A 23,572-nucleotide genomic window follows, 5' to 3' on the forward strand; every position below is an offset into this window, starting at 1 on the left:
CACATTATGAAGGAATGTGGTATTAAACCTGATATCAAAATTGGAGATGTTAATGTCAGCTCTTTGCTTTATGCGGATGATGTTATACTTCTAAATAAATCCGCTACAAGTCTGCAAGATTCTCTGACTAAATTGAATAGCTGTTGTAATAGATATGGTATGAAGGTCAGCAATAAAAAGACAAAGACAATGAAAATAGGCAGACTCATTGAAAATGTCAACTGTGTTGTGAATGGAAAACCTGTGGAACAAGTAAAACATTTCAGCTACTTAGGCACAATTTTTACTGAAGATGGTAAACTAAATATAGAAATAGACAACAGAATCAGCAAAGCTGGTATCGTGGGAAGTCAATTGAATAAATTCATATGGAATAAGAAAGAAATTAGTCGGAACACTAAATTAGCTGTATACAAGACCGTGTTCAAACCAATTTTAACTTATGGATCTGAGAGCTGGGTCAGAAGTAAAACACTTGACCAAAGACTAGAGACCGCAGATATGAGAGTCCTGAGAAAGATTAGACGCGTGAACAGATGGCATCAATGGCAATATCATATTAAAAATGAGGATATTAGGAAAGAACTTGACATTGTCAGCATCCAGGAATGCGTTAGCAGAGCTAATCTCAGATGGTATGTTCACTTAAATAGAATGGGAGAGGAAAGATTAGCAAAACAAGTGTTCTCTGCCAGGTTGGCAGGAAAACGACCCAGAGGAAGACCAAGATATAGGTGGATTGATACGGTACAAAGTGCCTTAGACGATAGAAATATAAGATCTGATAATGTTGGAGTCTTGACAAGTAACAGACTGATTTGGAGGAAAATTGTAGATAGGAAGTTAGTAATGATGTAATTTTTTCATGTAGTACTGTCATATCCTGTACACCCCTTGAGGGTACATGGCAGGAATTTGATGATGATGATGATGGAAAAAAAAAAAGTAATATTCTATTATAGTGACCTGTAGGTCGGATAAAACAAAATTATTTCAAAGAAATCAAACTAAATGTGGTCTTAAATGGCTGTTTTCGAGATCTTAGACAAATAAATACAGCTATACTTATTAACGTTAGGGTAGAGTTTCATAGTCTGCTAATTCTATAATTGCTCTCTCAGATCCCAAGTTGCCATACAGATGATTGCAGGTGCAATTTTTATGTTCACGGTGGATGTTAATTGATCTACCAGTCTGTCCAAAGTAAGCCAAACTGAAGGCATAAGGACCTTATATACTCTCCAGGATGTTCAAGAGGATGTAGTTGGTCTTTAGGAGAATGTGTGAAGGTAGCCAGTTGAATGAAAGGTTTGAAAGGGATATGGATATTATTTTTGCAGAGAACTTTGGCTATTTTCTGATGTACCTTTAATATATGGGATGGAAATGGTTTTGTTGTGTGTTGGAAGGATGGATGCAATATTTTATGTATTTTATATGGGCTGTAGCCATTGTCTGAAAAGGTGCTGCAAAGGTCCCTGAGTTCAGTTTCAAGGGCTATCATTTCAGCAAATAGCCTTGGCTTGGTGAGTGTTTTTGAGGATGCCATACTGTTGGGAAGGGTGGAGGTGTTTACGTAAATACCTTCCTGTACGAGTGGGTTTTCTCTAAGTGGAAAAGGATAATGAGCCATTATGAAGTCGTGCCACTAGTGTATTGAAAAGGGAGAAAATAATTGCAAAATCATTTAAGCTATCAGCATTTCCCTCAATCTTGTGTGGGTAGTCATAAGTTAAAGCTTTCTTCTCAATCAGTATTTCCTCTCCTAATTCACCAGTGTTTTCATATACTCTTGCAAAATGTTATTAAATCGTGTATCTGATCATACACAATTATTTCAAAGGGCTGGATATGTTCTTAATTATTTCTGTTATTCTTAACTTACATAAGCTTTTAGGATAGCATTTCTGTTCATTAATAACAATTATGACACCTCCACAGTTTCATTGGACTGTGTGTGTGTGTTGGGGGAGGAGGAGGATGTATACTACTTAATCCACTATCACACTATATGCCATCTGCCACCACCATATGGTATTTTTGTTTGTTAATTTTGTTCTCTGATTTCCTTGTATGTGGGGATGGAAAAGCAGTCTTTTAGAGAAAAACTCTGTTCCCTAATTAGATAACTCACCTTCAATTGCAAAAGTCCATATAAAGATTCTTATAATAACAAGAATGAAACTTGGGCTTTTCCTACCAAAGGGCAAATTGTCCCATCATTGTTTCAACTGTATTATGAATACAACTTCATGTCAGCGTACAGACATTGACCTTCATGTCCCATAGGATTACATTTATGTCGTCTACATCCATAAATTTGAACATGTTTTTTATTGTTAAAAATTGCAAGATGCTAAATTATGAGATATATAATGCTTGGGAAGAATTCAACGGACACCATCGTATGATGAAGAAACAGCCATGGTGACCACCTTAATAAGATGTAGAACATCCTTTCACTGTGATGACTGCAGCAATCCTACAGGGCATACTTTCCACAAGCATACAAAAGCAGTCAGTGGGAATATTGCATCATTGTTCCTGTAGGAATCTAAACAGGTCCTGGTGACTGTTGTTGGGAGGATGTTCCTTGACCTCATCCGAACTCCATTTCATCCAACAGATGTTCTATAGGGCTGAGATCAGAGCTCTGTGCAGGCCAGCCAAGTGTGGTGTTGGTCATGTCTACAAACCATGGTTACAGCTGCCTTATGACACAGTGCATTGTCTTGCTGAAAGAGACAATGGTTAGTTCCATAGAAATGCCACAAAATAGGAAGCATTGCATTGACCAGAATGTTCAGATACCTCTCGGAGTTCAATGTTCGTGGCACCACAAACATCTCCAAGGCCAAAACTGGAACATCACACAGCCGCCTTTGTGGTTGAGGTTATGCACTCAGCTAAGATACATTTACCAGGCATCTGCCACACCTGTCCATCTTCTCGGTAGAGAGTGTAGCATGATTTGTCGCTCCATAACAGCTTTCCAAATTTCCACATCCCTTTGTATGCATTCTTTGCACCACTGAAGACAATGCTACATGCTGGTTTGGGTAACATGGGGCTTGCATATTGTGGTTCTACCTTCGAAACACAGGTTTCGATGGTCATGAAGTTTCGATTCATGTTCCAGTCAATGTCCGGAATTCCGCATTCATCTTGTCTGCGGATGAATGGCAGTTTTTACACATTATCATTCAAAACATCCTACGGTGAGTTTTATGTTTTAAAACTTAAAACTGCAGATGGTGTGGTCACTTAAACAGAATGGGCAAGGAAAGATTAGCAAAACAAGTGTTCTCTGCCAGGTTGGCAGAAGGAATACCAAGATATAGGTGGATTGATATGGTAAAAAGTGCCTTGGAAGATATAAAATATAATATTTGACAATGTTGAAGTCTTGACAGGTAACAGACTGATTTGGAGAAAAATTGTAGATAGGGAGTTGGTAATGATGTAAATTTTTCATGTAGTACTATCATATCCTGTGCATCCCTTGAGGGTACATGGCAGGAATTTGATGATGATGAACTTAAAATTGATTAAAACTTATGTATATTAAAATGTATGTTTTAATATACTAAAGATATTTTCCATTTCAGTTTTCATTTTGTGATCAGTGTTACTTAATACAGTTAGCAGATCAATGCTCTTTTATGAAATAAATATAAAAGTGTTCTTTGCATTTGAGATAGTGCACTGAAAAAAGAACAGACATGTCATGATGGAGAGGCAGTTAATTTTAATTGGATGTGGAAGAGCAATAAGGGAAGAAGTAAAGGGAAGAAAATTATAAATACTCAGAAAGGCAGTGGGGATTTAAATAAACTGCTTCTCATAGGAAGTGCCATTGGAATAGAGATGTTTTGATCTGGTAGTGTGTTCTTTCTTTCTCTGCTTTCATTATTCTTTGGCTTTTTTTAAAAAAAATTTTTTCTCCATTTAGTATGGTTTGAATTTTGGATCAGATTGAACTTATTCAAAAGATCAATAACCATAAACATTTTTGTATATCATAGTCTATGCAAATACAGACTACTTTCACAAAAGCAACAGTACAAGAAAGGGTTGTTTTTGTTTTTTTTATCCTTCAAAATTATTTTCTTCAGCTGTTGTTTTTGTATTGGGGTAGGGCCTATGGTATGTCATAATGTTCATAGTTCTTGATCATTTGAATCAATTAGTAATGCTTTTTCTGTTTCCTCACAGGAAGAAGGCTTAGTAATTTTCTGCAGTTTTGCACAGTGATCATACTTTGCCATGCTTTCATATTTTGACTTGTGCCTTGCCATATAGCATCAGTTTGATAGATTCTGAAGGCTTGGCCAAGTCATTCCTTTACATATTTGAATTTTGGCTATCAATGAGTGAAAGATTTATCATGTAAAGAGGAAGTTTTCTGCTTAATTGCTGTGTCCACTTAAGGTGAGTAGGAAATAGGTTAGAATGCACAAATACCACCAATATTTGGCACTGTACTATTGTGTCAGGCTAAAAAAGTTCAGGTATCATGACTGTGCTTATGTGCATTAACTATCTTAACACTACTCTTTTCTATTTCTGTGTGCAAATGATATTGTTACCAAAAAATTAGCTGAATTTCATATATAGGGATACATTGACATATCCTTCTTATTAATATAGCCTCAGTGTGTGATGAATATATATGGTATGTTCAAAAAAATACAATCAGCTCTCACTATAGCAAACTTGTAGGGACCATAGGAATAGTTTTCTTTTGTGAATTTTCTTTAAAATAGTATTATGCTTGTAGGGTTTGATCAAGACGTGATAGTTTGTTATATTTCTATTTTTATTATAGTAAGTCAACTATATTCAGGTTTTAATGTCATCTGCATGTTGATAATTATGAGCGTACAGAACATATCTGTTAGGATTTAGATAAGTTTGCCATAAGCTACTAGTCACTGTGTAAACATCAGCCTGTTATGGTGAGCCAGTAAAGCTAATTGTATTTTGTATCAAATTTTTGTTAGCTATTCTGACAATAGTTTACAACCCAACATCTTGACTGCAGATGAGAGGATAACTGTTTTTCATCATGTAGTTTTAATTTCTTGTATTTGAATTTTTCATTGTTTATTTTTCTACACTGAAGGAGATTTGTTATGTACTGATCAAAATATTTCTTATATAACAGGATGATCTTATTAAAATATCTTTACTGTGGTTACAGGTTTTCTTTATTTCAAACATGACTGAAAACTTATGAAAATCCATTCTGTAAATACAAAAGCCATTTGATATTGCTCTTCTTAAAAAAGGAGAAAATACTTTTAGAGCTCATTTAGTTGATAATGAAAATTAGAGCTTTGATCATTTTTACTATCCACAGTCTGATGAGAGTCAGAGCTTAGACTACAAACATTGCCATATTTTAAGTTTCAAAGCCAAATATTTAATTTTTGGTTATTGTGACGATGAAACTAATGAATATCTGTCTTCTTCTAATTGTTTGATGCCAAATGGAATAAAAATACATGAACTGGATTTTTATTTTAGTACTACATATCCTAAGAAGTCAAAAATATAGTTGAAATCTTATGAGTGTATCATCTGTATTTCATACATTTTTAAAATTTTAATTTTCAGTTATTCTATTATAATACATATTACAGTGGATATTCTCAATTAAACTTTTGGTATTCTGAACTTAATTTTTTTTTTTTTTAACATTTGACATAAAAAAGTATTTAAAAAAAACGCTAACTTTTTACTAATTATCATACCACATAAAATTACGACATCATAATTATAAATTTCTACTCTTAGCATAGTGCTTCTCATATTATAATACCCCACTTTAATCATCAAATTCCTGCCATGTACCCTGAAGGGATGCACAGGATATGATAGTACTACATGAAAAATTTACATCATTACCAACTTCCTATCTACAATTTTCCTCCAAATCAGTCTGTTATCTATCAAGATGCCAACATTATCAGATCTTATATTTCTATCTTCTAAGGCACTTTTTACTGTATCACTCCATCTATATCTTGGTCTTCCTCTGGATCTTTTTCCTGCCAACCTACTGGAGAGCATTTGTTTTACAAATCTTTCCTCTCCCATTTTCTGTTTAAGTGACCAATTAGCTCTGCTAACGCATTCTTTGATGCTGACAATGGCAAGTTCTTTCCTAATATCCTCATTTTTTTAATATGATATTGCCATTGAAGCTATCTGTTCGTGCCTCTAATCTTCCTCAGGATTCTCATATCTGTGGTCTCTAGTCTTTGATCAAGCGTTTTACTTCTGGCCCAGCTCTCAGATCCATAAGTTAAAATTGGCTTGAATACTGTCTTGTATACAGCTAATTTAGTGTTTTGGCTAATTTCTGTGTTATTCCATATAAATTTATTCAGTTGACTTCCTACCACACCAGCTTTGTTGATTCTGTTGTCTATTTCTATATTTAATTTACCATCTTTACTAAACATCGTGCCTAAGTAGCTGAAATGTTTTACTTGTTCTATAGATTCTCCATTCACAATTTCAGTTGATATTTTCAGTGTTTCTGCCTATTTTCATTATCTTTGTCTTTTTAATGCTGACCTTCATACCATATCTATTACAACAATTATTCACTTAAGTCAGGGAATCTTGCAGACTTGTAACAGATTTATTTAGAAGTATAGCATCATTTGCATAAAGCAAATAGCTGAGATTAACATCTCCAATTTTAATATCAGGTTTAATACCACTTTCCTTCATAATGTGATCCATATGGATAATGAATAACAGAGGGGATAATGTATATCCTTTTCTGACACCAGATTTAACATTAAACCATCTCCCTGTATTTCTTTCAATTCTAACTGCTGACTTACAACTCAAATAAAGACTACGTACCGCTTGATATAATGCCCCACTGACACCATATAACTGTAGTGTTTTGAATAGTTTCTCTCTTGGCACCTTGTCATATGTCTTTTCCAGATCTACAAAACTTAAATATATATCTTTGTTATATTTTCATGATTTCTCGACTATTTGTCATAAAGTGAAAATCTGATCCTGACAGCCTCTATTTGGCCTGAATCCAGCTTGTTCTTCACCAAGCTTTTCTTCCACAATCCTTCTCAACCTTTTCTCAAGTATACTTGCATATATCTTACCAGGAACACTCAGTAGAGAAATACTTCTGTAATTCTCACATTCAGTTTTATTTACCTTTTTATATATGAGTACTATGAGAGCTCTACTCCAATCATCTGGAATTCGTCCCTCTGTCCAGGCCTTCTGAACTATGCAGTTTTATTTTTATTTTATTCATATGGAGTTTCCTCCCTTTTCTCCTTCGTCCATATTGGGGCAAGTTGAGCCCCCTCATGGGGGTTAAGTATTCATGGCTGTAGATCGTGTGTGTTCACGGGGCCGGTTTGCCTGCTTATGGGATGAAAAACCCCAGATAAACTGGGGGGAAAATTCTGCTGTCCACGTCTGGCTAACTCGTCTATTGGTGAGGAAGATCCTTAAGTTCCTCATGTCATCGAACCCAAGGCACTCCTTCCCCAGGCATATGTTGCGAAGCACAAAGCCACTAGGCTAACTGCGCGGACAACTATGCAGTGCACCCACTGTAAGACTTTTATACTTCCATTACTTGAGCATTTTTGTGGTTGAATATCATCTACTCCTGCTGCCTTTCTACATTTCAGGCTTTTGATGGTTTTTTCTACTTCAAGTATGGATATATATTCCTGACTGTTTGCCTGGTCAGTGTTTTTTGCCACCATGCTCTCATCACTGCTTGTTTCATTTAGCAATTTTTTGAAGTATTACTCCGTACTTCAAGCATATCTTTTTCTCCTGTTTTCATGTAACCTTTATCATCTCTAATTCCTTTTACGGCATTCTTTCCTCCATTTCTGAGCTTCTTCAACAACCTCCAGAATATCTTCCCACCTTGATATTTATTTTCTATGTTCTTACCAAAGTCCTCCCAGGACTTTTGTTTAGCTTTCTTACATTTGTCTCTGTATTCTCTAATAGCACAAGCTGACATATTTGCCAGGAACTTTGATATGCTTTTTTCTTTTCTTTCACTGTCTCTCATCCCATCCTAATTAAAGTATCACAAATTTTAATGGATAATACTATCCTTCTAGTAGGATAGTGTAAATGATCCATGATCCATTTTTCTGCAGTTTTTTTTTTTTTAATCTATAAAGGAGATTAGTAATTAATTTAAAACTATTTGTCTTGCATGCTATATACATGAAAAGAGTTAGCAGTACTTCTTGAGGGAGAGGTTTGGGATCTGCATCTTTTATTGCAGAGCATTAAGTCCATAGTTGGCTTGCTGAAGAAATTAGTCCATAGAGCCTAAAAATTACTATATAGATCTAAAATGCTGATTGATAGGAGTTGACCAACTGTCCTAGTAAAATCAGGTTATTTCATCTTGCCAGAGGACTATAGAGTGATCTATGTTTGGAAAAGTGAGAGCATCCATTAGTAATTTTCTACAATATGCTGTTAAGAAGTTTCTTCTTTCAGTTCATGTATGTAGTAATATGTTATAAATTGAACAACCTCTTGAGTATGGAATTACCATTAGCAACAACAGTTTAAAAAAAAATGCAGTGTCCTACAGGGAAGGCACATAAACCTAAGCAATGGAGTAATAAAAATTATTCATATTGAGTGATGAGTTTAAATGAGACCTTCCAGGGTAATAAATGCAGTTGGGCATGTAGGATGTGAGAATTTTTTGTTCTGTTAGTATAATGATGTGGGATCGTTTTCTAGTAGTATGGATTAGGTTCACTAGCTTTAGGGCTGCTGAGTTTTACATTGTTCTTGACACTTGTACATGCCCTACATTGTAACAATTACATAATATTGGCCCTTATATTTCAAGTACGATGAAGTCTCGTGTCATATAGTAATGACTGTGAACATGTAGTTGGAAGAGGAACATTGCAACGGCCAGCATAAAACCTTCACCTGAATGTAATAAAGAACTTGAGAGATGAACTGAAAGATAGGACTGGGGTGCAAGGCCAAGATGGGCCCTTTGAAAGTGGAACTTATTAATGCTTACTCATCAACTTGAAACTAGAAATTAGTAAAAAATATTCCACAGTGCTTTGAAGCAGTTATATCCAATGTTGGACAACACTTTATTAGCTGCCTTTAATAAAGGATGCTATTTATATTTTTTTATGACTTGATAGGATAATGTATATTAAAAAAAAAAACCTTGAGTAACTTTAGAAGACACATGACATATTTATAAACACTGACATGGGAATTCATCAGATCTGTATTTCATTTTCTGATTCTTCGAGGGTGGGGGTTATTGAGTTGAAATCAAGTGGTTGAGAAACATTATTTTGATGTACTTGTGGTATTATTTAATTATAAACTGAATTAATTAACTTGAGTTAAAGTTCATTGACAATCTTAAATTATAGTCCGTAAATGAATTAGAAAAAATTTTTAATTTATTAAGTTGCAGTCAGCAATTCAAATTTTTAGAGCAGAATTTTGAACACATTTGTAAGATGTCATAAAACCTCAGAGTAGTAAGCATTAGGGGATTTTCTCATCTTTTAGTTTCCGATCACAGCATTAAGAGAAATAAAGATCCTTCAGCTCTTGAAGCATGAGAATGTTGTGAATTTACTTGAAATATGCCGGACCAAAGGCAAAGGTAAAGTTATTCAGTTTTTATACCTTTGATAAAGATTGAAATGTTGGCTATTTTAGCACTGACATTTGGTTCTAGTATAATTGTGAAAGAACAACTAGAATAAAATTGAAATATGTTATTAATTAGATTAAAGCATTATACTTCCCGAATTTGTATGGTTGTCAACAGGAAACATTACTGGGCTTTTTCTTTCTATTTAATCTTTAATTCAGTCATTATGTATTATAATGGTGCAGGGAAAACATTCAACCAATCACTGATCAGAATGATTTGAATTGAGATCATTTCTTGTGGCATTTTGCTTTTTTTTTCTTCTACCTCACATTCCTGCACTCCATTTTTATCCATTTGTGCAAAAATTGTTGCGAGGACTTAAACAACTATATTCCAAATTTGGTCCAAATCAGTTGAAAATACCACCTGTGCTTCTGAAGGAGGAGAACAGTAAAAATGCCATCTGGTTTTTTTGCTGTTTTCAAAGTGCTCTGGTTTGTTAATTTCATTTCAACACTGATATTGGGTTCTAATATAATTGTGAAAGAAGAATGTAGAATAAAATTGAAATATGTTATTAACTAGATTAAAGCGTTATACTTTCTGAAGTTGTATGGTTGTCAATAGGAAACATTACTGGTCGTCTTCTTTCTATCCCATCTTTAATTCAGCCATTATGGATTATAATGGTGCAAGTAAAACATTCAAAATGTCATGCTTGAATACCTCTGTTTATTAAGTGATAATTGAAAACTAGATTCTCAGCAGGACAAAATTTGACCCTAATGATTCTTTTAATAAGAGTAGTCAGTACTATAGCATTTAACTAAAGAACTTGTTCTGACTCTTGATTTATTACTAATATTAGCAGGGTTCCAGAAATCCACTTATCACAGACAAGTGGTGAGTGAATTTTCAGCCTTGTTCTAGATGCATTCAAAATGCATTATTTTCTTTGCATAATTTACACATTTTGTTTCATTTTAAAATATTCACTGTTTTATTTTCCAGAGAGTTGGAAATAAAATTTATGGATCTGAAATCCCTAATGCAAACACTGCAGTGTTCCCTTTTAAAGAATCGCAAAAACACTTGCACTTTTCATTTGATGGTTTTTCTCTAAAAGTCATCACATTGTAAGAAAATCTTCACTTTCTTCCATTCTCTTATCTCCATTAAGGTTCAGAACTTTTTCTTTCTAATATGAAAGAATATGAAAAAAAAACGAACAATCGTTAAAACTCAAACTGCATGTTTAGTCATCATTGTCTTAAAACAATTGATAACTTTAAACGTTTTTCTTTCTGTATGAGAGACTTTATTAAACATCCACTATCAAGTTTCAAAAATCCCCATTCTCTCACAATCTTAGTGTTCTTTTCGCCTCACGCATGCGTCACAATTCCGGCTTTTGTCAAAAAGCAAGCAAAATAAGCCTTCACTACATGTTATAGTTATGGCACTTTACTTTAAAACAGTAAATCTCATACACTTCATAAGTTGAGAAAACCAGTTTTTCATTCCAAAACAAGTGTTTTGATATCATGAATGCATTTAAATTAAATTACAGTTATCATTTCCAATAAATAAATTTTTAATCAAATTTATACACTCATTTAGTTCTATGTTAGCCTTACATGTATATACATTATGCACAACATACATAATCGGCAATCTATTATTTAAAAAAAAAGTTATTTTTCTCATTAATATTTCATTAACAAAATAAACTGGTAATTCATCCATCCAGTCCTCATTCATCCATGATGAGTTGTACCCTGATTAGGGTTGTAGGCAATTAATGCAGCTAGCTTGCTATTCCTATGCTGTATCCTTGAAGGGTAGGTATTTTATGTCTGTAGATAGGCATGTTCACTTGGTTGGTTTCCTGTTTTGAGGATGAAAAACCTGAGTTTCCAGAAGAGAAACCACAATCTTCGTTTGAGACTGGCTAACTTACCATCTGATTGAAAAGACCTGTTAATGGTTCCTCACGTCAAAGACAGAATTCAAACCTAGGTCTTTCCAACCAGAGGGCTCTTCTATATCTAGGGTCGAATCCTGGTCGGAGGTTTAACCAGTAATTATAAACACAAATAAAAATTTTCCCCATCTAAGTATTGTAGTACATTTATACATCTTATTCTTCCAAAACCTCTCCCCCTCCCCTTAAGTAGGTATATAATTGTAATATGGTATTTTCATAGCTAGCAATATGAATTCAACTTAGTGTAATTAAATGCTTGAAAATCTTACATAATGAAAATACTTTTCAGTTCAATTAATGTATAATATAATGCACATACTTATGGATAGTGGCTTCTTTAGCATGTCTACTGGATAGAGCCTGAAAGAAATTGAAACTTGGTTAACTGTTAGAAACAATCAAAACAAGGCAGCAGTGATGTGTGGCACATTCATCAGCTGTCTCTTTGGATTAAGAGGTGGTTATTGGAGAAGTAGTGGTCAATGTTGAAAAATCTGATTGGAGATTTCCAGCCATCATTTAAGATGAGATCCTGGTGTCTGCTGAAAGAACCACAGGTGAATGACTATAGTGGATTCCTTATTAGATGTGAAATGGAGTTGCCCTCATGATAAGGTATAGTGTCAATGTTTCAGTCAGTGGTGTGATTTCTATAGATGCATGATGCATGCTCCTATTTTTCTTCCCTTTTGTATTCTACATCACAATGATAACAGTTTTTATAACTTTTTCTTGTCTGGCTTTGTCTATACACGACACTTATTTGCTGTAGGTCTTGCAACCTTTCATGTGTGGGTCAGATATTTAAAAGTAAAACAAGAACCTGGGATCTATAAACAGCTAGATGTTTGTAGAAGAGATTGCTGCTGCCACCTCAAAGAAGCCACTATGTATAGGTGTACTTTACCCAGTTATAAAAATTGAAACATAACTGTATGTCTTCTTTATTCTGATTTGCACATTACAATATACACTCTCTACAGCCTGCTGTTGGAAAGTAGATATGCTAACTACTCTCAGCGGGCATGAATTGAAATAATTGTGTTTGAATGGCATTCTTTTATCATCGGATATCAACTAATTGTTTAGAAAATGACATTTTGTGAAATATTATTGGTTCTCTTCTCCATGTTTACTGCAGCCAATGTTGATTAACTAGTTATAACCGTGAGCTACAGGAAAAACCAAGATCTCATCTAAAATCAACTATGGGCAGCATATATAAAAGATTGCATATTAATGAATGGCTATAAGAGAAGTTATACAGTGCATTGCAACAATGAGCCATGCATCTGATATATTGCTATGATATTCAATTTCTTGTTCAAGTTTTTTAATAGTGATAGTTGTTAATTTATAACTCTCTCTCTGTGTGAAAAGAAAAATAACGTTTTTCTTTTCCATTTTGTTTTCTTAATCTGAAATAGTACATGAAGATGTTGTATGAAACTACTAATTTCTTACCAAAAAAATTGCACATGGTACTCACCAGGCACAAAAACACTAACCAGAAACTGTACTTTCAGTTTTGTGTATGGAAATTAATGATTTGTATGAAGGGAATTTTGCATAAGCCATTATGCAAGATTCCCTTCCTCGAGTAGAGGCATTCTCAAGAAAAAAAAAAAATTTTCTTGAGAAGAATTGTAAAGCAATATATATATATATATATATAGCTTTACTTGAAAGTAGAAATTTGGGTATTTTGGTAGGAAGGTATTATATCCCTGCAATGGATATTCATGCACTGAAAAATGCATGAAGATAACATACAAAACATCATTGAAATTTTAATAGAAATGTAGTATGAAGACATAAAGCAAAAATACCTCCTAGAGTTTAGTTTATGCATAGCTATTTATTAGTTCAGAATTTTTGGTCTATGTATTATCTAGGCCATTATCATAATACAAGTGTAATAGAGTAGTTACTTTCTGGGCTCGGGTCTCCCACTGGCTACTGAGCGCATCCCCTAGGTGGCGGATGGGGGGAAACCCTGACTACCATCCATTGGATATCAGGGCAGCTCTAAATATATTGAATAAAGAGCTGTGGACCAGTGGTTTTGGGGCTGGCAATCCCATGTGAAAATATTGCCATTTGCAACCTGCAGTTGGCCAGCATGGTGAATTTATGGCCTAATCTTTACAAGATGAATCAAACAGAAATAAAATCGTCCTCATTCTCTGGAGGCCAGATTGCTACTGCCTGTGGCAGCAGGCAGTTAAACATGAAGACAGAGGGTGCTAAGAATCCCAGATCATGCTGCCACTGGAAACTAGACTTTGGAACTTTAAACTGTAGGACTCTGAGCAGTGAAGCATGGTTAACTGAACTTACTAAAGAGCTGAAGCAACTAAAATGGAATATTCTCAGACTGTGTGAAGTTAGACTTAAGTGAAGAAATTCTTCACTTAAAGTCTTCACACAATTCTTCACAGTATGTCTCCATTTAAAAAAATGGAGACATACTGTATTATAGAGGCCAAGGTAAGGAAAGAATCATCAGTGGAATTGGGTTTATGATTAACAAAAAATTGAAGAACAAAATAATAGAATTTGACAGTTTATCTGATTGAATAGTAAGTATTGTTATTCAAATCTGAAAAAGATACTCTTAAGATCATCCAAGTGTGTGTACCAACAATGTCATACTGATGAAGAAATTGAAGCCTTCTTTGTTGTATAATGAAACCTGTGGAGCATTCATGACTAATCATACACACATAACCATAGTAATAAGATTTTTTAATAAGTAAATATTTCGTCCTAAGTATCATAGGACATCTTCAGGGATAGTAAGAACATCATTACGGTTCAAATTGGGTATGTGATGTAGGCTTTCAGCACTTTCTTTATATAAACATTCATGTTTATAAAAGATCTACAGGGTGTTCGGGATAAATTTGACAGTTTCGTAAGGAAAAAGAAAATCTTCTTTGTATCTATTAAATTTAATGAATTGACAAAAAAACATTACAGGCAGAGTTAATTACAATACTATCAACAAGATTTACTCAAAATAACCACCATTAGCATCGATCACAGCTTCAATTCTGCTTCGGAACCTCGAACAAGCTGATGCTACAGTCTCCCTGGGAAGGGCCGCAAAAACTGTTTTAATTTTATCCATTAACTGGGCTTTTGTATTACTGGAAGTGCGATTGGTGTCTTTTTCAACTGCGCCCCATACAAAATAATCCATGGGGTTAAGGTCTGGGGAGTTTGGAGGCCAAACATTTGGACTGGTGAAGTCATAGAAATTTTCAGACAACCATTTTTGACTTTTCCCAGAGGTGTGGCAAGGGGCCGAATCCTGCTGCCATACATACGGCCTACCATTGGCTACCCTTGTTATCCAGGGCTTGACTACAGTTAGCAACTCCACGAACAAAGCCCGAATTCCAATGCCAGGGTTCTTCAACACCTGTTCCTGCAGATTTGCGAGGAATTCTGCTGTACGAACGCAATCAGATCGTCTGCTAGGGATCTTTCTTCTTGCTACATCCTCGTAGTCACCATTGCAAGTCTCTAGTTCATGCCTGATTGTTTTTACTGTATTTAGGGAGCATTGGGCAGCAGTCGTAATATCCTTATTTTGATGGCGGGCACGAATCATCATGATACAAGTTATTCTCTTCCATGATTCAGGTGGGTTCCAGCTATCCATCCTTTCTGACATCTTGTATATGAATGAAGAAGGGTCCAAACTTTTAAATGAAGAGAAGTGTGTGTTAATACATGTAACTTACGGAAAAATATAATTAATTATAAATATGTCAAATTTATCCCGAACACCCTGTATGTAGAAGTTTGGTCTTTTTCCAATGGATCCTATGATTTGGGTTTTCATTCTGTGTTGTGTGAGGCCAGATTTCAACGGTTTGATAAGGCAATGGTCTTGATGTTCCAAAATGCGTTTGCTAATGGATATACCTGTCTTCATAGTAGGACATTTTGCAGGAGCATGGGACCTCGTACACACCAGGTATCATCAGAGGTGAGAATTTGTCTTTAGGAGAAGGTAACCAATTGTGGATCTGGTTGATTGGTTTGTAGGTAGCAGCCAATTTGTATTTTGTCATAATTTTTGAATTACTGCTTAATAAGTTAAGAGTTTGTAAACACGAACTGCAACAAATATTTTAGAAGCTGAATTATCAAGTACGTTAAATCAAGAATTGCTACAATTGATTAGTAATGTCTCAAAAAATGCCGGATCAAAGCATTTGAAAAAGTAACATTAATCTACATAAAAAATACCTTACTTTTTTAAATTGATCCAAGAAAAATACCAACAAACTGCCGACTGAAAAATGGGTTATCAAATTATCTAGTCGGCCACTAATGGAAGATGAATTAAATATTCTAGCAAGATGTCATAAATTTGCCATTTCACCTAAATGCATTCCATATTTTGATTTTATACATACATCGGCCATCTGTCCAATATTGAAGTCAATAGACTGTTTCGAAATTGCAAAAAAAATCTATGATGCCAAACCTTCTGACTTGAATATCCCACCATCAGAACTGAATGCTCTTACAGTCGTCCTTGGATTGTGAGTAACTTGGTCTGCAAGTGTTTTGCAAGATGAGCAAAAATTTTTAATAAATTTTAACTTGATAAACGAGCGACGTCTTGCTATACAAGTACTGTATTACCTATACGCTTTGTCGAGCATCACGTGATCACAAGCCGCTTGAGATTGTGGGTAATCGTCTCGAATGCATGGCCTCAGTCGGCATACTTCATTCGTATAGTCAACATTCGTGCTAGCGTTGTGACCGTGTGTGTAAAGCATTTTTTTATTTTGTGTCCAAATGTAGCGACTCTTCTTTATTAACTGTACTAAGACAATGGCCCCAATGAAGAAAAGGGTTGAAAAGGAAGGTAGTAAGAAGGAGGAGATGATTACTGTGGAAGTCAAGAAGGAAATCATCGGGAAGCACGAACAAGGTATGCAAGTGTGCCCATTGCAAGATTTTATAAGAAGTCTATGTCAACGTGCACAGTATTAAAGAAGAAAGAAGAACTAAGGGGGCTAGATGTAGCAAAAGGAGTCACAAGAGTATCAAAGCAACAGCCACATATTCTGGAAGATGTAGAAAAGTTGCTTTTGGTGTGGATAAACGAGAAGCAACTAGCACGTGATACTGTGACTGAGAACTTGATCTGTGAGAAGGCAAAGGCCTTGTATGCCGACCTCGTAAGTAAACTGCCAGGTACGTCTACAGAAAACGAAGAAGGCTTCAAGGCGAGCAGGGGATGGTTTGATAACTTTAAGAGGAGAAGTGAATCCATAGTGTTGTGAGGCATGGAGAGGCTGCGAGTTTGGACGCAAAGGCAGCTGTGGCGTTCGTTGCAGAGTTTCAGAAGCTCATGGTTTCCGAGTGTTACCTGCCGCAGCAAGTTTTTAATTGCCATGAGATGGGGCTTTTTTGGAAAAAGATGCCAAAGAGGACCTACCTACATTACAGAAGAAGAGAATGCAATGCTTGGTCACAAGCCCATGAAAGACCGTCTCACCCGCTTATCGTGTGCTAATGCAAGCGGTTATTTCAAAGTCAAGCCTATGCTCGTGTATCATTCTGAGAATCCACAAGCCTTCAAGAAATGCAAGGTGCAGAAGAGCCAGTTAAACGTTATTTGGAGGTCCAACAGCAAGGCTTGGGTCACTCATACCTTGTTCGTTGAGTGGATTAACGAGGTCTTCGGTCCTGCAGTGAAGAAATACCTTTTAGAAAAAAATTGCCACTCAAAGTCTTGCTGGTTATGGATAATGTTCCTGCTCATCCTCCAGGCCTTGAGGACAACTTACTGGAAGAATTCGAGTTCATTAAGGTCAAGTTCCTTCCTCCCAACACTACTTCATTACTCCAGCCCAAGGATCAGCAGGTCATTTCGAACTTTAAAAAACTTTACACCAAAGCACTATTTCAGCGATGCTTTAAGATGGCAGAAGGAACTAACCTTACCCTCTGAGAGTTTTGGAAAAATCATTTCCACATCGTAAACTGCATCAAGATCATCGATAAAGCTTGGGATGGGGTCACCAAAAGAACCCTTAGTTCTGCTTGGAGAAAACTGTGGTCTGATTGTGTCGAGGGGTTTGCTCATTAACAGGAGCTGCTAGTTGTCGATGAAATTGTATCCTTGGGGAAGACCATGGGACTGGAGGTGAATGAGGATGACATTCAAGAGCTGGTGGAGGAACATGGCCAGGAGTTTACCACCGACGAACTGATGGATCTGCATCGTGAGCAACAGCATAAGGTTATGGAGGAGATCTGGTCTGATGGGGGAGAGGAGAAAAAGAGATAGAGACATCCCTCTCTTCAAATGAGATTAGGGAGGTGTGTAAAATGTGGGAAACTGCAAAATTTTGTAAAAAAGCACCACCCGAGTAAGGCTATGACAGTTGCGAGCGATAAATCTGTTTAATGACAATGCAATGTCATATTTCAGTGATATCCTCAAAAAGAGGCAAAAGCAAGTGTCATTGGATAGGTTCCTTGTTAAAGTCACACAAAAAGAAAGATTCGACAGATAGCAGTGATTCCTTTAGTAACAATGAAAGTCGTCCTACCCAATACAATTAATTGATCTGTAACATGTGATTGTAATGTAATTAATAAATTCGATTACTTTATGTATTTTGTATTACAGTAATCATTTTTATATGAATATTTTTGAGTTTTGGAACGAATCATCTGAGTTTCTGTTATTTCTTATGGGGAAATTCTTTTTGATATACAAGTGCTTTGGATTACGAGCTCGTTTCCGGAATGAATTATACTCGCAAACCAAGGTACCACTGTACCTCCTTAAAGCATAATAGAAACATAATCATCACCAGAGCTGACAAGGGAAATACCATTGTTGTCCTACACACCAATTCATATGACCGAAAAAATGAATTTATTACTCGGAGATCAAAATATACACCCAACTTGATTATCTTACAAAAAAAAGACAGCTCAAGAAACTAAACTAGTTGCTAGATGAAACCTCTTCCCTAGATCAAGAAACAATTAAAAACTCGGGACATACCATGCTAGTCCTCCTACAATATATGGTTTACCTAAACTTCACAAGAATAACATTCCACTCAGACTCATCGTGGATTCTATTAGCAGACCGACTTACAAATTATCAAGATTTTTATCTAACCTTTTCTGTCCTCTCATAGGCCACTCAGCCTCATCAATTAAAAATTCCACAAGACATTCAACTGTTGGAAGCTGACATGCTAATTAGCTTCGACATTGTTTCCCTCTTCACCAGTACTCCCCATGAGGAAACAGTAAACTTACTAACTATCGTAAGTAAGTATCAGTTTCTTATGGCGAGTGATACTAACTCAAAAATTTCCATCCAATATTGTTGAATTATTCAACTTTATTATTATGTCTGGATACTTCACTTGGAAAGAGAAAATTTATAAGCAAGAGGAAGGAACAGCAGTGGACTCTCCCTTATCACCAAACTTAGCCAACCTTTTTTCTAGAACACCTTGAAGAAAAAATTTTCACATTTAATCCTAAACCAAAAATCTGGCTACGATATGTTGATGATGTCTTTGCTGTTTGGGGTCATTCTGAACAAGAACTACACTTGCTTCTAGATAAAATCAACCTTCTTCATCCTCACATCAAATTTATGCTAGAAAAAGAATTCCACAGGGTATCTACTTCCTGGATGTACATATCCAAAGAAAAGAAGATGGTTCTATCTCCACTTCTGTCTATTTTTCAGGTAGCTACATTCACAATTCTTTGGCTCATCATCGATCTCAAAAATTTGGCATCATTAAATCATTAGTAACCAGAACACACAGACTCTGCTCCTCCGAAGAATCTTTAAACCAAGAATTGGAAACAATCAAAAATACAGCCATACAAATTGGATACAACTCAAAAAATCAACAGTCACTTCCCCACACATGAACCTAGACAAGAACAAGTCAGTAGGATTCCCATACCTTATGTCAAAGGCATTATGAGGAAATATAAATGGCTGCTACCTGCAAACCAATCAACCAGATCCACAATTGGTTACCTTCTGAAGACATACACTCGCCTCTGATGCTACCTGGCGTGTACGAGGTCCCATGTTCCTGCAAATTGTCCTACTATGGACAGACAGGTAGATCCATTAGCAAACGCATTTGGGAACATCAAGACCATATCTGAAATCTGGCCTCGCACAACACGGAAAACCCAGATCATAGGATCCATTGGAAAAAGACCAAACTTCTACATCGATCTTTATATAAAATTTCATGTTTATATAAAGAAAGTGCTGAAGCCCTATGGCACAGACCCAGTTTGAACTGTAATGACATTCTTACTATCCCTAAATTCTGGGAAATTGTCCTCCTAAATTGTGTAAGATAATTTTATATATGTTACCTCATTTTAATGTAACCTTTCCCTCCCCCCCAGATATATTTGAATTTAATTCTATAACATGCTACTACACACATAGAGGGTTTTCAATGTAAGCATGTGCCCTAACCGTATGTGATTCCTAGTATTGTTTGAATTAACTGTGCTGAAGATGTCCTATGATACTTAGGATGAAATATTTACTTATTAAAAAATCTTATTAATGTGGTTACGTGTGTATGTTTAGTCATTGAAGTTTCTGTCTCCACCAACCGCAACCACCTTTGTATCTCCTGCCAACCACCACCACTAGTATTTTAACAGACAATCACAAATATGCATGCCCACTGCAGGATTCGAACCCACAGCCTTTTGGCTGGAGAGCGGATATGCTAACCGCTTGGCCAACCAGGGCCAGCAATTATCCTCACTTTATCCTAAGTGATAAAAAAAACATCTTTCAAGACTGCTCTGTTATAAACACCTTCAACATTGGAAGTGATCATTGTATGGTATGCAGTAAAATTCAAATAAACTGCCAAAAAGAAAGTAGAAAAATGTTTTGAAGATCAGAGCAAAACATAACATCGATGGAAGTTAAGGTTGTTCTCAGTCAAAAAAAGGGGTAAGAGCTAGGTTTTTCTCCCAGAGAGCAGTGAGTGAGTGGAATAATTTGCCCTTAGGGGTAGTGAGTGCATCTAGTGTAAATGAATTTAAGGGAAGGTATGATAGCTGAGTTGGGTAATTTACAGCCTCCCTCGATGAATCCTTGACTCCCTGGAGGTCTCAGATAATAATAATAATGTACACAAACTCAACATTATTCCAACATGAACTAAATAATAGATTTAATAATCTTGTTATAGATGACAATGGTGATCCATCAGAAAGTAATGACATTATTACCTAAAACATTCTACAATGGTCACTTGAAATAGCTGGTACCACATCACAGAAAGAAGACAAATTTTCTGAAGAAACAAAACAGCTGATGAAGCGAAGAGAAATGAAATAATCAAATAACCTACAGAATAAAATTAAATATACTGAATTGCGCAAAATGATCAGAAAATATATCACAGAAGAATTAAAAAAATTCAATTGTAAATTCATACAACAAACAATTGAAAACAACTGTAGCCTCAAAAAAAAAAAAGCCAAACAGCAATAAACAGGTTGCAGTCAAACTACAAGATGTGACCATAACCAGAGATACATATGCTATATGAAAAGAATTGAAGAATTTTACTCAGTATTATCAGGATGATGAATTAAATTAAGAAGACAAATATGAAATAGCTTGAAGTATACCACAGATTCCACTAGAAGAAATTATGTGGAGCAGTCAAAGCTTGCAAAATGGAAAAGCTGCAGTTGAGGATGGAGTTATAGCTGAATTTCTAAAAGCAGGTGGAGAAATGATTACAAACTCTTAGCAAAACTATTTACTTTATGACTGAAGAAAAATGATGTACTAAAAACATGGAAGAAGGCTAACCTAATTCTGCTACATAAAAAAGGTGAGGTAGAATACTTGGTGAACTACCAACTCATCAGTCTACTATCAGTGGTTTACAAAAGTCTTAGCTCATAGGCTTTGTATGACTGGACCTAGCACAACCAAAAAGAACAGGCAGACTGTCGTAGTGGCTTTAATGCAATGGACGATATTCAAGTTGTACAACAGATTATTGAACAGTGTAACGAATCTCAGTTATTGATTATGAGAAAGCCTTTGATTCAGTAAAAACTTGTGCAATACTTTAAACATTACAAAACCAACAAGTGTAGGAACCATATGTCAGGACCATCAAATCAGCATATAGCAATTCATTTCAGTGGAAACATCTCTACTCGAAAATACAGAGAGGTATAAGACAGGTGGCACAATATCTCTGAAATTATTCACAGTGTGCTTAGAAGAAATATTCAAACTTCTTGATTGGAAAGGGAAAGGTCTCAAGATAAATGGAAGATATTTAAGCCATTTACACTTTGCAGATGACATAGTTATCTTTACTTCAACTGTGCATGAATTACAGACTTGTATCCAAGAACTCCAAATTGCTAGCAAAATAGCTGGACTAATGATAAACCTAAAGAAGACCCAAGTTATGTTCAACCAGAAATAATAAAAATCAATAATGATGAAATTAATCAAGTAGATCATTACATATACTTAGGACAACAGATATTGATGGAACAAAATATGTCGAAATTAAAAGATGCACGATGCTTGGGTGGAAAGCATTTGGAAAATTACATTCAATATTCAAAAGCCAACTACCATTATGCCTGAAAGAAAAGTTTTAACCATTGTATTCTCCCTATACTGACATATGGCTGTGAAACATGGACACTAAATGCAAAGGAAATTCAAAAATTAAAACCAACACAATTTAGTATGGAAAGAAGTATGCTTGGTATCATAAAACTGGATCACAAAAGCAATACATGGATAAGAAATCAAACAATGGACAAAAGAAGTATCGGAATGGATTTCCACAAGAGAAAAACCGACCACGATGCCGACCTAAATCATGGTGGATTGATCATATCAGATTTGCAGAAGTGATATGGGAAAGGACAGCTATGAACAGGCAGTTTTGGAGTAATCTTGGAAAGGCCTTCATCCAGCAGTGGATTGACAATGGCTGATGATGATATTGCTTTACTTGAAAGTCATGGCAAGAACATAGAAAATAAATATCAAGAAGGTGGTAAGATATTCTGGAGGTTATTGAAGAAGCTTAAAAATGGAGGAAAGAGTGCTGTAAAAGGCGTTAGAGATGATAAAGGTGACATGAAAACGGGAGGAAAAGATTTCCTTGAAGTATGGAGTAATTACTTCGAAAATTTGCTAAATGAAACAAGCAGTGATAGCACAGTGGTAAAAAAACACTCAACAGACATACTGTCAGGAATACATATCCATACTTGAAGTAGAAAAAGCCATCAACGGCTTGAAATGTGGAAAGGCAGCAGGAGTAGATGATATTCGACCAGAAATGCTGAAGTATGGTGGTATAAAAGTGTTACAGTGGCTGCACCGCATAGTTCAGAAAGCCTGGTCAGAGGTACGAATTCCCAATGATTTGAGTAGAGTTCTCATAGTACTCATATATAAAGAGGGAAATAAAACTGAATGTGAGAATTACAGAGGTATTTCCCTGCTGAGTGTACCTGGTAAGATATATGCAAGTATACTTGAGAAACGGTTGAGAAGAATTGTAGAAGAAAAGCTTGGTGAAGAACAAGCTGGATTCCGGCCAAATAGAGGCTGTCAGGATCAGATTTTCACTTTACGACAAATAGTCGAGAAAGCATGGGAATATAACAAAGATCTGTATTTAAGTTTTGTCGATCTGGAAAAGGCATATGACAAGGCACCAAGAGAGAAGCTATTCAATACGCTACAGTTATATGGTGTCAATGGTGCATTATATCAAGCAATACTTAGTCTTTATTTGAGTTGTAAGTCAGCAGTTAGAATTGAAGGAAGTACAGGA

The 23,572-nt window shown here is 35.6% G+C and overlaps 1 protein-coding gene across 1 annotated transcript in view; it reads left to right on the forward strand.

The window, feature by feature from the left end:
* Nucleotides 1-23,572, forward strand: part of Cdk9 (Cyclin-dependent kinase 9) — a 106,417-nt gene that overhangs the window by 35,022 nt on the left and 47,823 nt on the right. The window contains exon 3 of the mRNA XM_090405887.1: nucleotides 9,595-9,691. Coding sequence (XP_090262013.1) covers nucleotides 9,595-9,691 — 97 coding nt within the window. The remainder of the gene's footprint in view (nucleotides 1-9,594; nucleotides 9,692-23,572) is intronic.

Source organism: Typopeltis vanoorti, chromosome 15 (assembly GCF_054136105.1).
Source record: "Typopeltis vanoorti isolate ZY-2024b chromosome 15, IOZ_Tvanoo_1.0, whole genome shotgun sequence".
In the NCBI taxonomy this organism is placed as follows: domain Eukaryota; kingdom Metazoa; phylum Arthropoda; class Arachnida; order Uropygi; family Thelyphonidae; genus Typopeltis; species Typopeltis vanoorti.